This window comes from Nakaseomyces bracarensis, assembly GCF_045282275.1.
Source record: "Nakaseomyces bracarensis strain CBM3 chromosome Unknown Scaff13_0, whole genome shotgun sequence".
Lineage (NCBI taxonomy): Eukaryota > Fungi > Ascomycota > Saccharomycetes > Saccharomycetales > Saccharomycetaceae > Nakaseomyces > Nakaseomyces bracarensis.
Genome location: NW_027263959.1, coordinates 336,528 through 361,112, shown reverse-complemented (window position 1 = coordinate 361,112; position 24,585 = coordinate 336,528). Strand labels below are relative to the sequence as shown.

Genomic DNA, 24,585 nt, shown 5'->3' with positions numbered 1-24,585 from the left:
TTCTACTAGTCTCCTAGATACTCATTCCTGTATCTTTTTAATTCAGAAAGTTTTTATGTTATTTTGCACTTCTTCTTGTCATCAAAATATAAGGAAAAGATCAAATTGCCTATTTTTCTGTACACCAACAATGTAGAATGTTATAACAAACCTACCCATTAACTGATAAACGGTTATCTGCGATAAATGTTTGTTTGCCTTATGGACTATTCTTAAATGTTACTCTGATTTGCATATACCACAAGGATACGAAGAGATGATACAACTGTTATAATAAATATATCCAAAGAGAATAAAATAAAAAACTAAAATAAAAAAACAATAAAAAAACAATAAATAAATCAAAATATAAAAAAACAAGAACTAATTATGATAAATTTTATTTAAATAAAACTCACAATAAATTGTTATTGATGTCATTTAAAAACCAAATATATATATAAACCTTTTGTTATAACATATTACCAAGCCTTATTCATTATTACTAACGGAATAAATAGAACATACAATACTTCCCTAAAACAATGTTTAAAGTAAAAATTTTATTGCTGTATCAAAGTTCTCCTAAAAACATCTTAATAATATAAAACTTACTATGATTACCGCATCGGTGCTTACTAAGGTCCTAGATGGTAGAACTAGTTCTTGCCTTATTGTTAGTGTTGTTTTTTACCAGAACATATCTACTAAATGGATATTGTACAATGTTATCGTAACTTCAAAGTACTACATCGAAGATGAGTTGCCATTGCATTCTATTCTAACTTGAATTCAGCATTGTTAAAGATCAAACTGTACCATAGATGACTTTCTACTGAACCGTTGATCAGCTCATCGATTTTTCGTATATCATGACTCTACTTGACTGAAAAATTTCACTCTCATTTTTTTGCGATGAGATGAGCTTTCCGATGGCCTTCTCTTTTATATGGTGCATTCAGTGTATAGTCGTAATTAGATTTATCAAGGATTTATATATCATAACTACTTTTTTAACAGTTGCTATTCATCACCAAACGGTTCAAAAATCACCACAGTTATATATAAGCTCTCAAAATATGCCACCAACTAAGCCTATTGCAAGACCTGCACAGTATAAACAGTCGACCAGAAAGGGTAAGAAAGCATGGAGAAAGAATATTGATTTAACTGACATTGAGAAATCGTTAGAAACTCAAAAGGATTTGGAGATCACTCATGGTACTTCTGATCTAAGTACATTACAAGATGCTTCTCTTTTTGCTGTTGATGAAGAAGGTGATGATGCATTAAAGAGTAAATTGATAAAAAGAAAGCAGATTAAGAACTTAAAAAGTAAGGAAATTCTTGATTCTATTAAAAATGCTTCCAAGGTCAGTTCCATTATTCACCCAAAACACCAGGAACAGAGAGAAAGAGCTGGCAAAATCCAAGGTGTTTCAAAGAAAGAGCTGAATAAGTTACTATCTCTAGCCGGTAAAATCGATGGTGAATCGAAGATTAAGAATAGAGCTGACAAGGAAGGTCTGCTAAAATCCGGAAAATTTGATCTCTGGGGACATCAAGAAGAAAACAGCGTGAAGTTGCCATCTGGTATCGAAATTAAGAAGAAGAAGAAAGAAGATCTTCCAGAGGAATTGTTTAAATATTCTACAACTAGTTGGTCCATCGCAGCTACGAAACCAAAGACTATAGATCAGAAACCGGTAAAGGTCGCTGACTACCATGACTTACCTCATGCTGGTAAATCTTACAATCCTAACACTGAAGAATGGGAATCGTTGGTTGAGAAGGAGTATAGAGAAGAAAAAGAAAGAGAGGATGCTAGAATTAAAATCCAAGAATATAAAGATAAAATTCAAAGACTAATGGAAGTTCTCGATGATAATGAAGAACAATCTTCTGGCTCTGAAGATGAAGCTGATGAAGATGACGAAGACGAAGATGTCGACGAAGACGGTAACATTAAGCTTTCATTAAACCCAGCCGTGAAACTGAAGAAGAAAACCAAATATCAAAAGAATAAAGCCAAGAGACACGAAGAAAGAGTTAAGATGCATCAAGAAATTAAGGACTTAAAAAAGAATATCAAGGAGCTAGAAAAATTGGAAGAAATTGAACAAGAAGTTGTAAATCGTCTAGAAGAAAAGGCTAAGAAGGGAAAGAAAGTTAAGAAAAACAAGAAGGGCAAATTAGGAACTAAATATCATATTCTGAATGAAGGTCTGGAAATCAAATTCAAAGATGAATTATCTGATTCTTTGAGAAAACTAAAACCCGAAGGTAATTTATTATATGATACAGTAAGAAAGCTACAGAGTAGCGGTAAGGTAGAGGCCCGTGTACCAAAAACAAGAGGAAGAAGATACAAACAAAAGATCACAGAGAAATGGACATACAAGGATTTCAAATGATATATTTCTCTTCATTTATCATATTTTTATAGCATGTTTATCTTATCGGACTTTTTGTACACTAGTTGGCAGCTTAATCATTCTCAAACATCAAAAGAATATATAATTATTAATTTATATAAAATAGTTTGTAATGCATACGAAATATATACAACATGAAAATTCGTAAAGTATTTAAACAACTGCCAATTTTCTTATCAGTTCATCCCTTTCCATTTCCCATTCTCTAACACTCTTCAATTTACCTTCAAGTTCGTCAATCTCTTCGTCAATTGAGGTAATGGCTTCATCTGTGCCTAAAGTTTGTAGATGCCAGGTACCAGAGGATTTGCCTGATATTTCCAGTAATAGGTCATGGTATTTAATCAAGGTAGGTCTCTGGGAAATCGTGATAAAATTGAATCTATACCTCTTCAGTAGATTAAACATATAATCTTCCATATCCGCACTAATTGCATTCGTAGCTTCGTCTAGAACAACAAATAAAGGTCTATGGAACATGATACGAGCAAAATTAACTCTCTGTTTCTCACCTCCACTTAAAACATCTTTCCACTCTGCTACAGTGTCCAAGTAAGATAGACCGGTCCCTCTTTTTAATAAGTAATCAAGCTTTACCTCAGCCATGATTTGAACCAAATACTTATCCTTGAAACCGCGGTCAAAGAATTCGTCAGAAGACATTGGATATATTAGCTGATCTCTCAATGTACCACCTCTGGTGAAATAAGGTTTCTGTGGGATACAAATTAAGTTATCTTCAGGGGGGATTGACAATAGACCCTTTTTATTATAAATAGGCCAAATCTCAGCAATGATTCTTTGGATAGAGGTTTTACCACAACTATTAGGCCCCAAAATTAACAAACTTGAACCAGAACCTTGCAAAAATGGTAAATTTATGTCATTGGAACCCGTAATATCAAGGATAGAATTCGAATTTGACACATTGTAGTCCATATGAGGTGGAATTTGAAAAGCCAGTTTATTTATTAGTTTAATTCCGTCTCTTCCAGCAGGTGAAGGAATAATAACATCAATATTCTCAAGTCTGACACCATTGAAATTACGTTGTATAGTACCACGGATAGCTGGTCTCATCGTTCTTTCCAATGTCTTAGGATGTGAAGTTGATTCCTCTAGTTCCAATAATTTGTCATCTGGATTAGCACCAAAGCTGAAATCATTAGAATGGACTCTGTGCAGAACACAAAGTAAGGTAAATATTCTGTTAGTGTAGCCTGTCAATTGAGAAATATCCTTGATCGAATGCATTAGTCTTGATCCTGCATCAGCTAAAGATAACATTAATCTCTTATTAACAATAAATTCTTTCATATTAGATTCTTCATTGTTAACCCCGGAAGCTACTGTCCCAACTACAATAGGAATAGATGCAAAAACATACCCTAAACCAGACCAGGTGTACTTTAGGATATAATCCTCTATCATACTGTAGGTAAATTTACACTTATCTACAATTAGGGTCTTCTCCATAAGTACTTCATATAGCTCCTTAACTTTTGTTTTCTCGACTTCAGTACCCTGGTAGAAAGCTATCTCTTCATTGTTGTTAATCAAGTTAGAGTGGTAGTTGTAGTAATCACCCTCGGCAGCAGATTTTTCACTAGTTAGTTTTCCTAGAGGTGGTGTATACCTTTTGAGGATGTAACCGGTAATAAAATAATTAATAAATATACCAGCAACACCAAATGTGCCTAGGTTATCACGTAAATATACCGAGAAAAACACCAAATCAATAACCGGTTTAGCAATGTTGGCAAATACGGAACATGTAGCATCAGAGAACTTTGTAATATCACTTGTTATTGAGTTATCGATATTTTTAATGACCGATGTGTATGCCTTCGAATCGAACAGTAACTTATAGAAAGATAACCTTTTATCCAGGTACATATCGTGAATGTATCTAGTCAAATTCACTCTGAAGCTCAAACTCAATTTCCGTTGTAGGTATTTGATTGCACTATTAGTATAAGAAGCAGGAATTGCGATGAGAAACCAGCAACCGAGGTCTAACAAAAACCGCCTGCCTCGGCAAGCGATAATATCCTTCACGATCTGACCATCCAGCCTGGCCACAAACAGTGATAACCAAGTTCTCATCACCAAAAAGAAAATTTGTGCTGAAAGAAGAAGGGCATTTTTATCCATAAAGGAAGGAATCAATATTCTGGAGATGACGCTCATCTGATTCAGAAACCTGGAATATACTAGTTGTGTACCTTTAGTCCTCTCAGACTCCACATTTTTGAACAAAAACTTATCGTGCTCGTAGATATCGTTATCAGTAGGAGGGATAAATATCTTTTTATTCTCGGTCCTAGTGGGTTTGCCCTCTATCGTATCCTCAGGAACATATATGATCCTACCACCACCAGCAAGCCTCATCTGCGAACGCGTCCTCCGCATAGAGGGCCTTCTCCCGCGATTCTTCCAGTTGTAATTGTAGAAATGCCGTACCCTCGTCACTAGCCGTAGAGCTACCCAACTCACCCCACCAGCCCCAGATAAGATAACAACCATCACACATAATAGTATCATCCTCGCACGTCTCTTATGCCCATCAAAAAACCCAGTAGAACCAGTCCTCGCTACAGCAAACAGATGCTTCATCAAAACCGAAAGATACCTCTTCCCACTCACATCCTGCAGATTCAACCCTATACACTGCCTATGGAGATTCAATATGACATCCCTAACTTTAAGTCCGTCCATTATCTTAGTTTCTTTTTTATTTAAAAGCTCTAAAATGTATAATCTGTGTTATGATCTAAAATGTATAATCTGTGTTATGATTTAAAATGTATATTCTGTGTTATGAGATCTAGTTTAGTTTTAGTAGTCTTTATACACATCCACTTCAATTTCAGAAATCCCTTCCCTCTCCTCATAGCCCTGTGTCTCCTTATATAGTAGCACCAAATCTATAAATCGGCGTTTATTTATCCCCCCACACCCTTTTTTCTCGCTCCAATTCCCAAACACGCATTTCCATTAAGAAAGACAATATATCATAAGATGTTTTTTTTTAATGACTTAAACCCTAAACCGACAATAATTTAAGTCACAACCAGATCAGAGGTCTTTCTTTCCCATCCCGGAGATGACCATTGTAATATCTTGCTCTCTTCTACGGGACTTTCTAACCCTTCATTTTCTTCTACCCCGCACCTTTCTCTTTTCCTTTTTCTTCCTTTTTCTTCCTCCCCCCCCGACTTTTTTTTTTTTCTTCATCCGAATCGTTACCCGGATATATTGTTTACCTTTTTTTGTTTTGTTGTTGATGTTTTCCTGCTGGGTGGTAAAACTTGGGAAAAAGAAATAAGGGACGCGTAAAAAAAAGTAAGCGGCTCTTTTAGTATGGAGGGATGTGTAAGCCGTAGAGGAAGTAGTTTTCGTCTGTGTGGTAAATGATCGCTGGTGTTGGATGTGACATTGTGTATCTGCCGCGTGTGGCGCGTCTCTTGGCACGGTACCCGAGAGGGACCACGGGGTTTCAGAGGTTAGTCACTAAATTCATGCACGAGGAAGAGATACGGCGTCTTGGCGACTACTCGGATGCGCAGTTGCTTACGAAAGTGGCCGGTACGTGGGCTTTGAAGGAAGCCGGGTACAAAGCGTTGTTTTCTGCGGTGGACCATATGGCGGTGTGTCCGCCTGAGCAGGTGCCCTCGGCTATGCGTGTGTATACTCGTCTTCTGTATAGAACGCGGACCGCTGTGGGGAGTCCGCGGCTGAACATCGACAGCGCTTCGCTTAGTGGTGAGCCCTTTGACGAGTTTCTCTCGCGTTGTGAGTACTTGGCTTCGATTTCCCACGACAGTGATTATGTAGTTGCATATACCACATTAATCAAGCACAATTGAAAATATATAAAAATATGTATAGACTACTTGATAACTACATAGAGATATCCATCAAAACTGTACATTGCTTTGTATATATCGAAGAGACTACCTGTTTCTGCACCGAGCTCTATTCCTTGACAGAGTACTCTGTCTGTTTTGCATCGAGTGAGGAAATCCGTAAATGGTATGTCTTCCATGTTAGGCTGTCGTATTTGTAGCGGTTCTATTCTTGTGTCAATGACTACGAGCGGGACTCTTCTGGGTGTTTTCGGTATGATTCTCTTGGCTACCTCGTTAAATGAACTTATATCGTTCCCCAACATACCGGTCCACAGCTTGTCGGTATCGCTGACTGATAACGACATCACCTGTTTCGAGGATCCATTCAAGATAAAACACGACTGCTTCCACTGATGCATCACGAACTTCCTTACCTGTTCTTCACCGTTTATCAATGGTATTACGTTGCTGGGTAGTTCCTTGCTGTACCTTAATTTTATCTCCCATATGTTTATAAAATTTTCATTGAATTGCTCGGGATACCCATGTTTCACCAAATGATGACTGTCATACAAGACCCCTAAGGGAATTGTCCAGGGTAAAGCCCGCCCTTTATACTCAAACCACATTTTGGATAATATCTCGGTGGGGCGATACTTAAGTACAGTCTCTACTTGCCTTAATACCGAATTTAAACAGGATGTAATATAGCAATTCCTCGGTACCCAGAATTTTATCCTTTTGTTACTATCAGGCACTCCCTCGATGAACATTGGTGAGTCAACCTCCACCTGAACATTTATACTTCCATTCCAAACTAAATATCGTATCTCTTCCATTTTTTAGTACACTTCGTTCTTTGCTCCACTATATTGTATTGATAATCTTATGGTGTCATAAAAACAAGACTCCCTTTAAAAATAGCCCTTTTCTAAGTATTTGTTTGAAGAATTTTAATGATAATGGATGTAAGTAAAGATGTTATCCTCTAAAACTGATCTTGGTAGTGACAATTTCACCCCGGTATGTAGATTTTACTGCTGGGCATTGCTATTTTCAACATATAATGAATGGCACTATATTTAAATGATTTTCACTTTTTAATATTTAATTTATCTTTTTAAATTGTACCTTCTTCTACGAATGTTTCTAAGTGGCCATTGTTCTTTTTCTCTTCACAGCTATGAAGAAAAATATTAAAGAAATTTCCTTTCTGGATTCATGCGATGAGCAATGCATTCATAAAGATTTATAACAGTAGAAACGTAAGAGTATATATAGGGTAAAGCCAAGGGATGTCATCCAGTTTATAAAAATATAGTTAATTCAATTAAATACTAAAGAAAGAAAAAAACTATCTATTTTAAAATGAACTGTTCTCTGTAATGACTGAGCAGAAAAATATTACAGTGAAAAAAATTGTTGTACCAGAACAGCCGGTAAATCCAGAATGGTTATGGCAGCCAAAAGATGATTTGGAAACCATTGACGAGCTTGATCTTCCAGAGAAGACATACCTTTGCTTTGGAGTATTTTGGTTGGATATTTATTCTACTCCAGAGTGTGATAGAATAGAACTGGAAAAAGTGCTTGAGGATTTACAACTGGAATTTGATAAATGGAATGTTGCTTATCCCTGGAGTGAATATAACGGAGTCACTCTAAAGCTAGAAGAGCTTGATAGGAATAAACGGAGTCCTTATATACTCGGTTATCACTGTGTTGAAGATAATATCGAGGATGAAGAAGGAATAGTTTTGAGCATCCTGGCAAATTTTTCAAAAAAAGCAAGTCAGTATGTTTTTATAAAAATTTGCGATACAGATGGTGATTTTATTCTGTCAGAGTGCAATAATATCTTACCTCGAGAATATGAATATCCTGTAGCAAATAATCGATTCTGGCTTCATGAAGGAAGATTTAAAACAATTCCGCTAAGTTTTTATCCAGATCGGGGTCTAGTCCCTAGTGAGTGTATGGAATTTCTTTTGAAAGGGGTTTACAAATGTAATTGTATACAGGCCGTTCAGGATAGAATTGAAGATAAATTTACATCTGTCTTTCCTGAAGGATACTTTCATGATCTCCGTTCTTTGCCTTTAAAGTTTGTTGACGGAAAAATATTCAATATAATTGAACAGAATCCTTCTATTGTGACCTATTTGATAAAACAGCTGCTAATACCTGGTATTGAAAAGGATCTCGCATTTTCTAAGCTTCAGAGAGAAAGTGAGACTTTCTCTCTCAATGTAATCGTCCCGAAAAAAATTCTTTCTATACTAATAATGTACGTTAAGCAGTTCTACAAAGATGAGGACGAGAATATGTATTCTTTTTACTACGGTGAAGTTATATCGTCTTTGCTTGATCGGGCTAGTAAAGATAGGGATATACAATTAGTAGAGAAAACTAATGAAGCTAATGTAATCGCAGATCTATTTTCTAAAATTACTATAAAGGCAGTTGATTCTAAAGATATACAGGAACGTGGAGACCCAAATGCGTCAGATACTTTTGACACCTTGATTAACTTAATACACGGCGAAGAAGACCTTACAGAAGATGTGGAAGACCTCTCCTCTGATAGCAATGACAGTATAACAAGTTACTTTAGATCGGAAAATGTCGATATTGATGAAGATGATTTTTTTGAGTTTTTCCTGACAGAGGCTTTAGGTATAAAAAATAATGAAATGCCAAACTATAGGAACACCTCCTCTAGAAATAAATAATATTTGTTACAGACATTTTGAATCAAATTTGTATTTTATTGCGCTCATTGACATGATCGCGGGTATCAGTAGTTAAACATATAATAAAAAAAGTTGAGTGAGGATGGCTAGGGAAATGCAGCACAAAATATGCAAGTTGTGAATATATATCCATATACATTTATATATATATTGTTTATATTCTGTCTATTTTTATATATCCATTTGTGTCAACTTTTCTAGTCATCCGAAAAATTATCTTCTAGGTCAGCAGCACTAATTAATTCGTCATCTTCTTCAATTGTTTTGATGGATCTGATATTCTTACTCTTTGGAGCAAAAATCTTTTGACTTTTTTCTGGCTTTGATTCCGTGATATTATTACGGCTAGAGTTGTTAACATGATCATCAAAAGTAATTATAGGTGAACCGCGAGGAGTACTGTCGTCCCTATTCTCAGAGCTGCTAGTCTGATTTATAGTAGAAAGCCCATTAATTGGTGATTTATCATTATATGATCTATAACTGTGATTCGATACATCAGTTTCGTCATTTTCGGATGAATCTTCCTCTTTAATAATTGCCTGGGCTCTATTATTGCTATTTTTTAGATAGTTCCGTTTTTGAGCCCTTCTACCCAAAGTGCCAATTCTAGCACCGCCGGAATATGATCTTTTTGAACTCCAGGAATGGTGTGTACCGAATCGTGGTAGAACAGACTCCTTATGAGAGAAACTACTCTTGTTTCTATTATCAACAAACATTGGAGGAGAAGCGGTGGTAATATCATAGAATGAATCTGTACGTGAACTCCTTTCTGATGCACTCGATTGGTTTGAAATAATACTTAGATTTCTGCCAATATATTTACGACCTGTTCCATTGAGAAGTTTCTCAGAATTGCCAGAATACTGAGAATTTCCACCTGAATTCGTTTTTGAGATGTTAGATAGATTGGGTTCATTAGTCCTATAATTTGACATATTTCCATCAGTAGAATAATCGGAATTGTATGTATCATTGGAAATCTCCGATAATCCAGATAAAGGTCGTGATACTGTTAGTGACGATTTCTTTCCTTCTCTACTATCATATCTAGAGTTCTCTATTGAATCACTATCATAATTTTCAATCGAAGTTTGTCTAGAATTCTCGCTAAAAGATGGTGATTTTAATCTTGATGGGGTAGATTCCTTACTTTGAGAATTTTCTATTTTGTCGGGAAAAGGTAACGCAGCTATATTTTCAATCGGGGCCTTATTTGTTTTTTGTTCCTTAGAATTAGTCGATTCCTGTTTACTTTTTTCGTCGGTAAATGAGCCTTTGTCAGGGGAAGATGTTTCTTTGTGATGGGAAGATGCACCAATGGACGTTTCGAGGCTTTTCCTCATTGTATCTACACTTGTGGCACTTTCTTCATTGTTAACATTATTAAAATACTTTTTCTCTTTAAAAAATCGTGACATCTTTTTAAATATGTTCGTCTTTTTTGGTGATTGATCTTTGCTACCAGTACTTCTCTCACTACTTTTTCTCATCGCATCATTATTCATATTAACTTTCAGGTTATTGTGGTGATGAGTATTTTGCGATTGTTCATTAGTTTCATGAATGGAACCTGAGTTAGTTAGATTTAAAGACCTAGCCGGGTATTCAATAGATTTCTTGACGCCATTTATAGGTGCTAGTGAACCAACTCTCTCGGCCTGTTTATTTAAGATTTTTCCAATCGATGCTGCCCTTGTAATGTCTAGTGATGTTTTTATTAAATTTTCTTCTTCGTTTATAAGTTCTTGTGCTGAATTCTCAAACACTTTTTTAACTGAAAGCATTGATCGACTCCTCCTTGGCTTATTTTTATCTTCTATTTTTTTCTCCTTTTCAGCCATTAAGAACCACATACCAGATAGTGAGTCACATTTTTTCTTTATTACAGATTGTTTTATTGCTTGTGTGTCTAAACCGGACCTTTTCATCCTCTTTAATAACCTCCTTTCTAGTCTGGAACTGAATTGTGAGCCACCTTGTCTCTGTTTTAAAATAATTTTGTTCGTTTGGTCTAAAATCATCGAACCGTAAGGTTGTAAAAATGGATGATTTAAGATCTGATTAGTTAATGGTCTATCATTCGGATCCTTCGAAAGTAGTTGTTCTATAAGGTTCTGAGCCTCGGGTATCGTGATTCTTTCATCCACAACTGGTGGATCATTTATAATTTTAAAAGTGGTTTGGACCTCGTCATCTTCATCAAATGGTAGGCAACCGCACAATAAAGTGTATAAGATTACACCCAACGACCATACGTCTATTTTGAAGCCGTCGTAAGGTTTTCTCTGTATCATTTCTGGTGCCATATACACTGTAGTCCCACATACTGTCTCCAGGACGCTCTTAGTTATGCATTCTCTTGTAAACCCAAAATCTGTCAGTTTCGCATTTCCATGTCTGTCCAGCAAGACGTTTTCCAATTTCAGGTCCCTATGTACACAGTTCAAAGCATGGGCATAATGTACTGCACCTGTTATCTGAGCAAAAAGTTCGGCACATTCTAAAGTGGGTAGTCTGCTTTTTGCCAGTAGATGGTCGTATAACTCTTTACCTGGACAGTACTCTAATGCCATCCAAACTTTGCTCTCTGTTACAATAACTTCATAAAGCTTTGTTATATATGGGTAATCAAATTGTCTGTGATAAAACACTTCTCGTACCACATTGGGATCACTTTTATCTCCTGTCTTAAGCACGACCTTCTGCTTCGTGGGTCGGTGTGTAGCTAGATACACTTTACCAAAACTTCCTTCACCAATTTGTTTCTGAATTTTATAATTCCCTACCTCATAGAGTTCATTAGAGCTAAACTGTCCATAGAGTCGATTATAAGATGATCCTATTATAGATTTGAGATTATTCTGTTCCGCTTTTGTAGGTGGTTGCAAAATGTCCATATCTCTTTTTATTATATTATCAGTAATAGTATTAGTATTAGTTTTAGAATTATTATAGGTGTTTATTATCTCATCTAATAGCAAATTAGTTTTGTTCCAATGTAAAAATAAATAGAAAAAAAAAATTATTATAGTATCCCCTAACAACCGTTAATCCTACTCGAGATATCTGATATTAAATATAAGTCGAAAAAACAAAGTTAATGAACCCCTGTTTTCTTATTTTTTGCTTTGGATTTATAACTGGTAAGTTTGTTTTTTTTATTCAATACTAATAATTTTCGGTAATAATTCTTGTTAGGTTCTGTTTGTGTTGTGTTATGTTTCTTTTGTCTTGTCTTGTTACCCTTTTCTTTTGCTCTTTGCAGACAATACGTTTAAAACTTTGGTTATTATAACAACTATCAAAAAAAAAAAAAGTATTAATGCCTGTGTTTGTTTTGGTTTCCGTTTTTATTTATCAAATCTTTATTCAATAACGTGATTCTTGTTGCTATGCTAACAATACCAATTGTTCGTAAGCTCTCCTATCTCTTTCTAAAATAACAGACGCCCTTCTGCCTTCTTTCTCCCCCTCTTCAAAACGATCTACGGGATTTTTTGATTTTATTACAAGAAAAAATTTAAAGGTCAGATGATGGCCTTTAATTCATTAAAAAACAGGCTTTCTTAGGAAAATAAAAAATATTATTACACTAAAGGCTCCGTTATGTATGATTGTTTGAAACTATAATCATACTAATACTAAGCTTATGATTACATTCGATTACAGTTACGTTAGTTTATAGTTATATTAATTTTGAAATTGTGCTACTCCACTAAGAACATCTTCCTTGTTTGTTTTTTTGGCGATGACTAGTATATCAGATGCTGATGAAGTGTATATTTCCACGAGATGGGAGAATCAGTTTAAGTATATGGCACAGCAGGACATAGACAAGAAGGTTGCTACAGGAAGTGCTATACAGGTAAGGGCAGGTGGTCGCAATGATAATTCGATGGTGTTGCGGGAAAAGTATGGTGAAGAGATGGGACACGAGTCTGTGATATCTCGGCAGAAAAGGATAAAAGAGCAAGTACCGAAGTGGCATGCGCCTTGGAAGCTTGTTAGGGTTATTAATGGGCATGGTGGTTGGGTACGAAGTGTTGTTGTGGATAAAGTTGATAACGAGTGGTTTGCTACGAGTAGTAATGACAAGACTATAAAGATATGGAATTTGGCTTCTGGGAAGTTAAAGATAACATTGACAGGACATGAAATGACTGTTAGAGACCTAGCCATCTCTGATAGACACCCTTATATGTTCTCGGTAAGTGAGGACAAGACTGTAAAGTGTTGGGATTTGGAGAAAAACACGGCTATACGGAACTATCATGGACATTTATCAGGTGTACACACTGTGGATATCCACCCAACCCTAGATATTATAGCTACCGCTGGTAGAGATAGTGTGGTAAGATTGTGGGATATACGAACCAGGCTCCCTATAATGGTACTGCCAGGTCACAAGGGGCCTATCACTAAAGTCCACTGCCTTCCAGTCGATCCCCAGATCGTGAGTAGCTCGGTTGATGCTTCCATTAGGCTTTGGGATATTGTAGCTGGTAAGGCTATGAAAGTTTTAACCCATCATCAAAGAACGGTTAGAGACATTGCATTTCACCCCTCAGAATTCTCTATGGCTTCAGCATCCACAAATGATATTAGAGCATGGCGGCTACCTTTAGGCGAGCTCCTCACAAACTATGAGTCTAATGATCTCGATGTCATAAACACCTTGAGTGTAAACCAGGACGATGTGCTATTCGCTGGTGGCGATAATGGTGCATTGTCTTTCTTTGACTACAAATCAGGTCACAAGTACCAATCGATGGTAACCAAGGAATTACCGGGTTCCTTGGAAAGTGAAAGAGGCATTTTATGTAGTTCTTTTGATGGTACTGGTCTGCGTTTAATAACTGGGGAAACAGACAAGAGCATTAAAATTTGGAAGCAAGACGAGACTGCCACGCCAGAAAGTCATCCAGGACTTGAATGGAAACCTTCTATTGATTTACAAAAGTTATGATTGAACACTAATATATACTTGCATAAAAAATTCACTAAATTATCATTATCATCACCCTATATAGTCTTGAAATCTATTACTGTTGCATATTTTGTCTATAATTTTGGCATATAATGAGTTGATATCTTGCTCCTTGGGTATATCCTGCAATTGTATCACGAAACTAATCAAATGGTATGGGTTTTTTCTGATTTTTCTCAACAGTGCCAGCAGCATAGAGACTAGGAATTTTTATCCCACAGCAGTCACCCCAGGTATTATGAACAGTACCATCGTCACAACACTGATCGTGAGCGTCGTCACCGTCGTGTACATGACCTCTAGCTAGTGATATACCCTCAGGACATGGCAAAAAATCACCAAAGTAGAAATGTTGCATAATTGGAAGCTTACCTAACACCTCAGCTTTATACATTTTTACCATACCTTCAGCAACTTTAGACCATTTCTTCACACCACTAATATCATCAAGCATGGGCGAGTGCCACCTTAATGAAGTTTCGCTTTTCACCGACATAATGAAGGCTATGCAGCCAAAATATAGATACCTATCTGCGAACATTTCAACTACTTCTTCGTTATGTATTGATTTTGGTTTGAGGTGTCTGTGTGGTGACAATTGAAAGGCTCCGAATAGGAACGGTAGGAAATGGTAGTCATCCAGACCCCATACCCCGTGTGACCCAGCAGGTTCCAGCCAGTATATTGTTTCCAGTTTTCTCATGATATCTAGGTATTCTATGAAAACTTTTAGCACTATGTTCCTGGCATCCTTTTCGATATCAAGAGCTCCATATTTGGTCAGACCAAATAGAAAACACATAAAATTCAATTCATGTCCTGATCCATAGTCAATCCTTTTCTTATTACCCCATGACTCCTGTAAATATAAAGACAATTGTTCTATATTCTCATCAGCTAATTGTGGAAGTGCACCTTTTATAATCTTAGTGGAATTTGTCACCAGATCGTCATAAAAATCCCTAAATTCAATTTTACCAAATCTAGATATATGAGCATCCTGGATTACAGGGTGTTTCTCAAAAATCTCCTCAACTTTCCTTAGTATGTCACAAACGGCATTAATATTATCTGATATCGGTTCTGAATACTGCTTATTCTCAAACCCTTCAACTGCATGTGCCAATTTGGAAATAAACTCCAATAGGGACTCCCGGGTCTCAGAAGTTTCCCAAATTTTCATATCATTTTCAGTCAAGAGTCTTTTCTCAGGTATCATCTTTGTTTTTATAACGTTACTCTATTAGTCTCTAAGTTTCTAAGAAGCTCCTCATGTTATTATATAACAAATTTACTTAGCCACCCTTAATTCCAATATGCTGTTCTTTTAAATCCATTATATACAGGTATATATACGTATATGATGACTATAATAGCTAAAAATGATAATCTGGAGGTTTTCGATTGAAAAGATTTCAAGATTGATATTGAAGTAATATTTTGTAATGACAGTTGTGATTTTAGTTACTTAGCTACTAAATCTGGTTTCTTTGCTTTGTTATTTCGTATGTTCATGTTTATGAGATAGAAACATGCAATACAATATTAAGTAGTTATGTATTTATGCTTGGATTTAGTGTCTAGCTTTAAGGTATTAGAGCTAAGTGTGAGGAGAAAACATTTCTATATTAGGTATCTGTTTTATTCCTGAATCGATAAGATTGCTATATCATAGATTATTTCTTCAACGAGGGATACGCGTGATAGATTTTTTTTTTTTTTGAGTTTTCTTTCTAACAGTGAAAATGACAACAAACACGTCAGGAAGGATGTAGGTGATGCCATCTTGCATTGTCTGGTTGAACACAAATGACGGAATGATTGCGGGTAGGGATTATATTACCTTAATTTGATATTTTCTTCGAATTGATCACAGGTATCGTTGTTCTCTTCTAACTTTATATTCTCTTTGGGAAAAGAACTTAATATCAAATAGGAACTTAAAGAGAAAAGCATCAATTGAGAAAAATCTAAACTGACATTAAACCAATTTTAGATAGTGATGATGGAGACACAGCCGACTCAACAGAGTACACAGGCTACTCAAAAGTATCTAGTAGATAAATTTACCCAGGAACAAATTAATAGAAATAGCGTATTCAGAATAATATGCACAACGGGTCAGATACCAATCAAGGATATGGAGGTAGATGTGCATGAGATTGCTGCTAAAAAGGAACCAATAAAGAAGGTTTGGGTGTTTGGTAGGAACGCTGCCTGTGACTACCATTTAGGCAACATATTTCGTTTGTCTAATAAACATTTTCAAATACTTCTAGGAGAAGATGGTAATCTTTTACTTCGAGACTCATCTACGAACGGTACATGGCTAAATAATCAACGAGTGGAGAAGGACAGGAATCATTTATTATCCCAAGGAGATGAAATAACTGTGGGGCTAGGTGTATCATCAAATGTTATATCGCTAGTGATATTTATTAATGATAAGTTTAGAGAGTATCTTGAAGAGGTTAAGGCAGAGATGAGCAATAATAAGGGTAGTTCAAAGTTGAATTCCAGGCACTCAAATAGTGCGAAATTGAAAATGAGTGGTATATATAAGGATTTTTCCATTAATGATGAAGTAGTGGGTACAGGTGCATTTGCAACTGTCAAAAAAGCAGTAGAGAGAAGTACAGGTAAGACGTTTGCTGTTAAGATTATCAATAAGAAGAAAGTGATAGGTAATATGGATGGTGTGTCGAGAGAATTAGAAGTTCTTCAGAAACTGGATCACCCCAGAATAGTGAGTTTAAAGGCCTTTTATGAGGATGACGATAATTACTATATGGTAATGGAGTTTGTTTCTGGGGGGGATTTGATGGATTTTGTAGCGGCACATGGAGCTGTGGGCGAAGAAGCAGGTAGAGAAATTACAAGACAAATATTAGAAGGTGTTCAATATATCCATTCGAAAAGAATCAGTCATAGAGACCTAAAACCAGATAATATTTTGATAGAGCAAGATGATCCGGTATTAATAAAAATTACGGACTTTGGTCTTGCAAAAGTACAAGGTAATGGTACCTTTATGAAGACCTTCTGTGGTACTTTAGCATATGTGGCTCCAGAAGTCATAGGGGGCATTGCGGGTTCCTCTAGCGAAGAAGAAAATAATGACGATCGGAATGAGTACTCGTCTTTAGTGGACATGTGGTCTCTAGGCTGTTTAGTCTTTGTTATTTTAACAGGACATTTACCTTTCAGTGGAAGCACACAAGAACAACTATATGAACAAATTAGAAAGGGATCTTATCACGAAGGACCGTTAAGAGACTTTAGAATATCAGATGAAGCCAGAGACTTTCTAGATGGTTTACTGCAAGTAGATCAACGCAAAAGAATGACGGTTGAAAAGGCTCTGAACCATCCATGGATTAAATCATACTCTTCACAAATAATAGAAAGCTTAGGTGCTTATTCACAAGTCTCACTTTCACAGTCAATGTCACAACAAAAAGTCCTCGAAAACATGGATGATGCCCAATACGAATTTATGAAAGCTCAAAAAAGGCTTCAACAAGAGCAACTCAATGAAAGAGTTAACGACTTCAAAGTTCCTACACAACCTCCCACAAGATTCACTCAACCACAGCTATTAAACCCTGTGGACAGTATTAATAATTGTGTAAAAAGTGTAAAGAAGAAAGGGTCAGGTAAATTTCTTACATTTAAACCTCTAAAGAATAGTGAAATACAGGAGAGTTTTGAGATCAAACAGGGTGTGAATCCATTTTTCATCGGGAGATCGGATGATTGCAATTGTAGAATTGATGATAATAGATTATCAAGGGTACACTGTTTTATCCTCAAGAAAAGACATCCAATTGGTAAGAGTATTTACGAATCTCCGGCACAAGGTTTAGATGATATTTGGTACTGTCATTCTGGGTCAAATGATAGTTATATTAACGATATGAAGATGACTCAAGGTAAAAAATACTTACTCCAAGACGGAGATGAGATAAAGATCATTTGGGATAAACAAAACAACTTTGTTATCGGATTCCAAGTGGAACTCAATGACACGACAGGTCTTTTCAATAATGGCCTTGGTATAAATGAGGAAAGATCCATTATTCCTCAGACTAATGACGAACGTTCTTTAGTCACCAAGCTGACAAAGATGATGGCTTTACAAAGAGCTAAGATGAAACAAACCATGGTATCACCAGAACGTAAAAACAATATATTAAAAAGGGTTCATTCGGTTTCGTTGTCACAATCAACTACAGATCCTTCTAAGAAAGTTAAGCGTGCTAAACTTGATCAAACAGATCACAATATTGAAAATCTACAATTCTTCTAAAATTTTTTTTTTTTCTCTTTTTTTTTTTTTAGTTTTTTTTTATATAATAATTAGCATTGTTAATATATTATTGTCATTTCATATGTTTACAAGGTATGTAGTTCACCGGTACTCTATCGAAATACTAGAGACAGTAAACGTCATAGATGCCTTGAAAAAATGTCATTCTTAGTAAATTATCATAAGTATAACTTTCCTGTTTAAGTTTATAAACTTTGACAGGCGCAACATTAACTTAATCACCATATATAAACTTTAGCCGCTGAAATACTATATAGGTTTACCTGCAAGGCTTCTGAAGAGATCCATATATTTTTAAGAGCTACTATTAATAGAAGTATAGCTGAATCGGCTAATATTGTACATGAATAAGGGTAACAGTAATATCTATCTCTTGCGTCTTTGTTCACTGTATATTAGAGTCTAGAACAGCACTTAGATAAAACGTGGGGTAGAAAGTTGGAAATTAAAAAAAACATGGAGTAAGACACCATTCTCGGAGCGGTTCTGATAATCCTTTTAGGAAGTTTAGCCGCCGAGGGGTTTTTAAAGGAACAAAAAAAAAGGGGGGTGGTTCGGAGGTAGGTGAATATTGCAAAGGACTTCTGCGGTTATCTATATTTCTCTCTTAGAGATCTCGTGGGAGTTCGATGGCGGCTATTGTATAAGAACTGAAATATAAAAAAAAAAGGGGGTAGCTTAAAGAATACAAGATGATAAGTATTTTAAAAAAAAATTACTGGTATATAAAGAGGGCAAGAGAAAAAAAGCTGTCTCTAAGAATATTTATCTATCCTTTTATAGAGAAAAACTTTTTGTTTAGCTTTATCTTATCTTTTATTAAAAATTCGAGAGTATTATAATACCTACAGTTCTAGAATTATAACGTGTTTGAGATCTCTAAGGAAATAACTCATTGAAGTTAGATCACGTTTCTTCATTTCGTAATAAATTGTTATTCAATATAGCCCCTCTTTTAATTTACCATTGGGGTATTTATAATATTTGAAATTATACTTCTTTTTTTTTTTTCTGTTAAAATTCCTTTTTAGGTATAACTGTGACTCGTTTGCGTCCGAGAGAAGAGTGGCGTAAAATATTTGTATCTGGTCTCCCCCCTCCCCCTCCCTTCCTAATCCGGCCCCAGACCCCACTAGCATAGAAAGAAAGGGAAAAAAAAATACTATTTTATCTTCCCTTGGTGCTTAGAAGGCTGAAAACAATTACTAATTGAGCTGGGTAAGAATCTTAGTTTTTGTTTCTGTCTTATCTATACTAGGTCATAAAAAAAACCTTTGTGCCTCCTCTTTTTTCTACGTAGTACTCTTAGTTAAAGGTTAAGAGAATATTTACCCTAAGAAAAGAAGGAAAAAAAGGGAAAGCCAAGTGAGTATATATATATAACAATAAGGGAGTTAAAGTTTTAAATTTATACCTTTATTATAAACCAATAAAAAGTATAAACAAACAAAGAGACAAAAAATTAAAATTAAAAAAGCTACTATATTAAAAATGAGATTATCACTTAGTGTTTTAATGCCACTGGCATTAATGCTGGTAGGTATCACTGATGCCAAGGTTTACAAAGCCCCTCTTTACAAAGAGGAGCTTACTCAAGAAATGTTGGAAATGGGTTTTGAAAGCCATGTCCAGCAACTCTCTAACAAGTACATCAAACAATTCGCAAAGGCTTATCCAGATGAATTCCAGGCTAGGGACCAAGAATTTTTTGCTGATGGTACAACTAAAGTTCCTTTGAACAATTACATGAATGCTCAATACTACTCTGATATCTCTATTGGTACTCCAGGTCAAAAATTCAAAGTTATTTTGGATACTGGTTCGTCCAATCTTTGGGTACCAAGTGTAGATTGTGGCTCTTTAGCTTGCTTCCTACACAATAAATACGACCATTCTCAATCTAGTACTTATGTCAAGGATGGTGAACCATTGAAAATTTCCTATGGTTCCGGAGCTATTGAAGGCTATATCTCTCGTGACACTGTTCAAATCGGTGATGTTTCGATTAATAGTCAAAAATTCGGTGAAACCACTAGTGAGCCAGGTTTAGCCTTTGCCTTTGGTAAGTTTGATGGTATTTTAGGTTTAGGTTATGATACCATCTCTCAAAATGGTATTACTCCTCCATTTTACAATGCTTGGGACCAAGGTAGTTTGGATGAAAATAAATTCAGTTTTTACTTGAATGATGTTTCTGCACCAAACTCCGAACAAGGTGCAGGAAGTTTGTTTGTAATGGGTGGTATTGACTCAAGCAAATTTAAGGGTGATTTAATTGAGATTCCAGTTCGCCGTAGAGCTTACTGGGAAGTTGCCCTTAAGGGTATCAAACTAGGTGATCAAGAAACAGAAGAATTGGATATGGGTGCTGCTATTGATACTGGTACCTCATTGATTACTTTGCCTTCTGATATGGCGGAGATTATTAACGCTCAAATTGGTGCCAAGAAGGGGTGGACTGGTCAATACACCATTGATTGTGCCGCCAGAACCAAACTTCCAGATCTAACCTTTAAGTTAGGCGATCATGAATTCACACTTTCTCCATTTGACTACACATTGGAAGTGTCTGGCAGCTGTATTTCAGTTATAACACCTATGGATTTCCCAAGTCAAATCGGGCCAATGGCTATTTTAGGTGATGCTTTCCTACGTAGATATTACTCCGTTTATGATATGGATAAAAACTCTGTCAGTTTTGCCGAAGCTATTTAGATTCAACAATAAATGAAACAGAATGCTCTTTGTTCCAATTTTCTAGGATTTATGATTGAAATACCCCTCCGGCAGGGAAAATATATACCTAGTGGCTTATACTTTATTATAAAATTATTTTCTTTTCTTTTCTTTTTGTGTTTTCTCTTTATATTTAGAAACAGTTAAGTGATATTTGATTATCATTAGACGATAAAATATACACTTAAAATTATAACTTAAAGTTCGTTCAGTTAGACGTTGGGCCCTCCTGTTGTGTGCCCACTGTCTATGATATTCTGGCTTCCGAGCTCGAATTAATACTACGAATTTAAAAAAAATGAAAAGCTCGATATACATTAAATAAATTAATGAAAGAACCTAACTATACAAATTTATATAATTAAACTGTCTAATAATTATATTTATCTGTTATAGCCGTATTAAGGCTATTTTATTTGAGGGTTGCTAAGGCACAGCACAATAGAAGAAAACATAAATTCGTGAAATTTTCTCAAAAAGGAAATTTGTTAAACAAAAAACGGGAAAAAACAGAATTTTAAAGATGATCCTTTGAGTAGTGCCAATATTGCTCAAGATACGGTTTTATATTATTATAATGCAATAATTATAAAGTTGACAATAAGCTTCTGAAAAGTGTGAAGTTACTCTAAATAATAAACAGAATGTCTGTTCCGAGGGTAAATGTTAGGCTTCCTAACAGCAGTACTCCCACACTATTAAAATCACCATCGCCATCGTTAGATTCTGCGGTATCGTTTTCTAGTACAAATAGAAGGAAAGGTTCGGTGATTAAAAGCGGTCGTAATGGTTCTATATCCAGTTCGTCAACTCGCAGCAGCTCACCTATCAGGGCGGGGTCCCTGATGTCAGATCCATATTTTCAATTCAGCAAGATACGGAATATTTCCGATAGTTCTTCTAACTCGTCTTCTTTTCCTGAAACCTATACAGGTACTATAAACGTGGTAATCAGGCCAAAACCTTATCCGAAGAACAAGTTAGTTTCGTGGAAAGTCTTAGACAGGACGACTGTCACCCATGATGATATTGGGGATTTTAATTACGATCACGTATTCTCAGTAAATAGCAGTAATGCTGAGGTATATGAGGCTACAAGTGTGCCACTGATAGATAAGTTAATTGATGGTTATAATGCTACCATATTTGCATATGGTATGACTGGGTCTGGTAAGACGTTTACAATGAGTGGTACTGAAGATGAACAAGGTATAATTCCCTTATCGATATCATATCTGTTTAATAGGCTAGCTGAAGAAGGTGAGAGAAACCAGAATGTAGAGAAATATGAAGTGGCATTATCGTATCTTGAGATCTATAATGAAAAGATTAACGATTTACTTGATAATGAAACCAATTCTTCGAACATGCCAACGACTCCATCTCGTTTTTTTACAACCTCACACTATAGTAACGGTACCAAGGATTTGAAGATAAGAGATGATTCACAATATGGGGTACGTGTGGTAGGACTCTCTGAGAAAAGATGTAAAGATAGTGCTGAAGTACTGGAATGGATATCCTGTGGTGATAAGTTCCGGAAGACAGGAGAAACCGAGTATAACACGCGTAGTTCACGTTCACATGCCATAGTGCTTTTACGACTAACTAGTATTGACATAAGGACGGGTAAACAGAGTACAAGGACGTTATCCTTGTGTGATCTTGCTGGCTCCGAGCGTGGTATAGGTCAAAATGAACGACGTAAAGAAGGTGCATTCATCAACAAGTCACTCTTAGCGTTAGGTACGGTGATCTCGAGACTCAGTGCTGAAAACACTAACAGTAATGTTCTAATGTCACCAGGGCCAACTGGACAATACGGAGTTGGCTCGGGCCACATTCCTTATCGGGACTCCAAACTAACCAGACTACTACAGCCTGCGCTTAGTGGTAATAGTCTCATTACGGCGCTGTGTACTATAGACCTACGGACGGAGAGCAATAATGAGACACTGAATACCTTGAGATTTGCCAACCGTGCTAAAAACGTCAGCCTCAACGTACGTAGCGTGAGTGGAGGAGGCCAAGCCATTAGTACAACTAATCATAACACCAATGCTAAATTAGAGGCTCGATTCCAAGAACTCACTACGCGTCTACATGAACAAGAAGAAGAAATTAAACGACTCCGGCAAACTGCAGATGCAGGCGAAAATGCTCCTGCAAGTCTGGTGTCAAAAGAAAATGAAATACTAAGAAACAAGTTGAACCACTACGAAGCAATGCTCTTGCACCGGACAAGAACCACATCAGCGGTATCATCGGCTCAGCATCCCTCTCAAAGGGCCATACGTAGTAGCGAGACGTATGCTCAGGACGATGAAGACGAAGACGCAGACGCGGATGCAGATACCGAACTCGCCGAGATCGCATCGTTATTACCACCTGACATCGGAACCGTCCTACACGCCAAATTTGAACACCTGTCATCACAACTGCGCCAACAACAGCACTACGCAGCAAAACTCGAACAACAGCTGAACGAACAGGTAAACCAACTCACCCGCTCACTCCAAACGAAAGACAAACTCATCGAGGCTTTGACAAGTGCAAAACGCTTAGAAGACGCATGAATCGTCGTTTCATCCACTTTTTTTTTCTTTTTTTTTTTTTTGGAGTATCGCGTTATTTTTTTATTCCGCGGAAAAACAAGGAAGAAAGCGACTTTTTTTTTCCTTTTTCGTTTCTTGTAATTTAGGGATTTACATTTTTGTTTTCTTCCTTTCTGTGAATTTTTTAGCCTTTTCCCAAGCATTTCTCTGTCCGTATAATTCTTCGTTGTTTCGGACCTGCCCTCTATTTGGTTGTATGTTTAACATTTTTTTTAAGTTTTCATACACCCTCCCCTCTTTTTTGTCTCACTGTTTCTTTACCCGTCCGTTGTTTTCTCTGTCCTCTCTCTCTCTCTCTCTCTCTCTCGCTATATTACTTGTTTAGCCTTGACGTTGATTGCGATACGCGTTATCAATTTATTTTTTTTTCCTTCTCCACAGACAAATGACTGCCTCTCTATTATAAGACATTACGCCGAAGATGAACTCGTACAAATACAATACGAAACACGGTATAGACGTGATTTAATGAAAGAAAGAAGAAAAAAAAAGCCTTTCATGTGTTCTGGATTTTCTTTGCCCGCAGAAGATCCTAACTTCTTTTCACAGTAGAATTGAAAATAAAGAACAGCGTAGCATAGCAAAGCAAGAAAAAGGAAAGAAAAGAAAAGAGGTGTACAGAAAAAGGAAGTAGAGACTTACTAACGATGACACAACACACACAACACACCCATTTTAAGAGGTAAGAAGTGTATTTTTATTAATTAAATTACAAAATGATATAATACTGCCTCGGGGACTACATTCAAAAACAAATAACTTGTTAATGGATTATAGTATAAAGTAAACATGAATTGGAAATAACGAAAATAAATAAATAAACTACAAAACGACCATTGGAAAAAAAAAAAAACTAGTAATTATAAGGTGGCCCCAATAATTCTTTAATAAGT

General features: G+C 36.1%; 11 protein-coding genes across 11 annotated transcripts; 7 read left to right on the top strand and 4 right to left on the bottom strand.

Annotated features, from left to right (window-relative positions):
* Window positions 1–1,058: 1,058 nt before the first annotated feature.
* Window positions 1,059–2,393, top strand: NOP53 (Nop53p; the record flags this gene model as incomplete). The annotated part of the gene is made up of 1 exon (XM_071054339.1): window positions 1,059–2,393. One exon carries the CDS (start codon window positions 1,059–1,061, stop codon window positions 2,391–2,393), a length of 1,335 nt encoding a protein of 444 aa, XP_070909032.1.
* A 174-nt stretch (window positions 2,394–2,567) lies between these two features.
* PXA1 (ATP-binding cassette long-chain fatty acid transporter PXA1) lies at window positions 2,568–5,132 on the bottom strand (the record flags this gene model as incomplete). The annotated part of the gene is made up of 1 exon (XM_071054338.1): window positions 2,568–5,132. One exon carries the CDS (start codon window positions 5,130–5,132, stop codon window positions 2,568–2,570), a length of 2,565 nt encoding a protein of 854 aa, XP_070909031.1.
* A 695-nt stretch (window positions 5,133–5,827) lies between these two features.
* PPT2 (holo-[acyl-carrier-protein] synthase) lies at window positions 5,828–6,283 on the top strand (the record flags this gene model as incomplete). Its single annotated transcript, XM_071054337.1, has 1 exon — window positions 5,828–6,283. The coding sequence occupies one exon, from the start codon at window positions 5,828–5,830 to the stop codon at window positions 6,281–6,283; it is 456 nt and encodes a 151-aa protein (XP_070909030.1).
* A 23-nt stretch (window positions 6,284–6,306) lies between these two features.
* ATG5 (Atg5p) lies at window positions 6,307–7,104 on the bottom strand (the record flags this gene model as incomplete). The annotated part of the gene is made up of 1 exon (XM_071054336.1): window positions 6,307–7,104. The coding sequence occupies one exon, from the start codon at window positions 7,102–7,104 to the stop codon at window positions 6,307–6,309; it is 798 nt and encodes a 265-aa protein (XP_070909029.1).
* Window positions 7,105–7,650: 546 nt separating this feature from the next.
* Window positions 7,651–8,997, top strand: RNJ42_04171 (uncharacterized protein; the record flags this gene model as incomplete). The annotated part of the gene is made up of 1 exon (XM_071054335.1): window positions 7,651–8,997. One exon carries the CDS (start codon window positions 7,651–7,653, stop codon window positions 8,995–8,997), a length of 1,347 nt encoding a protein of 448 aa, XP_070909028.1.
* A 218-nt stretch (window positions 8,998–9,215) lies between these two features.
* Window positions 9,216–11,921, bottom strand: RNJ42_04170 (non-specific serine/threonine protein kinase; the record flags this gene model as incomplete). The annotated part of the gene is made up of 1 exon (XM_071054334.1): window positions 9,216–11,921. One exon carries the CDS (start codon window positions 11,919–11,921, stop codon window positions 9,216–9,218), a length of 2,706 nt encoding a protein of 901 aa, XP_070909027.1.
* Window positions 11,922–12,772: 851 nt separating this feature from the next.
* PRP46 (mRNA splicing protein PRP46) lies at window positions 12,773–13,990 on the top strand (the record flags this gene model as incomplete). The annotated part of the gene is made up of 1 exon (XM_071054333.1): window positions 12,773–13,990. One exon carries the CDS (start codon window positions 12,773–12,775, stop codon window positions 13,988–13,990), a length of 1,218 nt encoding a protein of 405 aa, XP_070909026.1.
* Window positions 13,991–14,153: 163 nt separating this feature from the next.
* On the bottom strand, window positions 14,154–15,230 carry RRD2 (peptidylprolyl isomerase RRD2; the record flags this gene model as incomplete). The annotated part of the gene is made up of 1 exon (XM_071054332.1): window positions 14,154–15,230. One exon carries the CDS (start codon window positions 15,228–15,230, stop codon window positions 14,154–14,156), a length of 1,077 nt encoding a protein of 358 aa, XP_070909025.1.
* A 783-nt stretch (window positions 15,231–16,013) lies between these two features.
* RAD53 (serine/threonine/tyrosine protein kinase RAD53) lies at window positions 16,014–18,320 on the top strand (the record flags this gene model as incomplete). The annotated part of the gene is made up of 1 exon (XM_071054331.1): window positions 16,014–18,320. The coding sequence occupies one exon, from the start codon at window positions 16,014–16,016 to the stop codon at window positions 18,318–18,320; it is 2,307 nt and encodes a 768-aa protein (XP_070909024.1).
* Window positions 18,321–19,832: 1,512 nt separating this feature from the next.
* Window positions 19,833–21,056, top strand: PEP4 (proteinase A; the record flags this gene model as incomplete). Its single annotated transcript, XM_071054330.1, has 1 exon — window positions 19,833–21,056. The coding sequence occupies one exon, from the start codon at window positions 19,833–19,835 to the stop codon at window positions 21,054–21,056; it is 1,224 nt and encodes a 407-aa protein (XP_070909023.1).
* Window positions 21,057–21,721: 665 nt separating this feature from the next.
* On the top strand, window positions 21,722–23,653 carry KIP2 (Kip2p; the record flags this gene model as incomplete). Its single annotated transcript, XM_071054329.1, has 1 exon — window positions 21,722–23,653. The coding sequence occupies one exon, from the start codon at window positions 21,722–21,724 to the stop codon at window positions 23,651–23,653; it is 1,932 nt and encodes a 643-aa protein (XP_070909022.1).
* Between the last annotated feature and the right edge of the window lie 932 nt (window positions 23,654–24,585).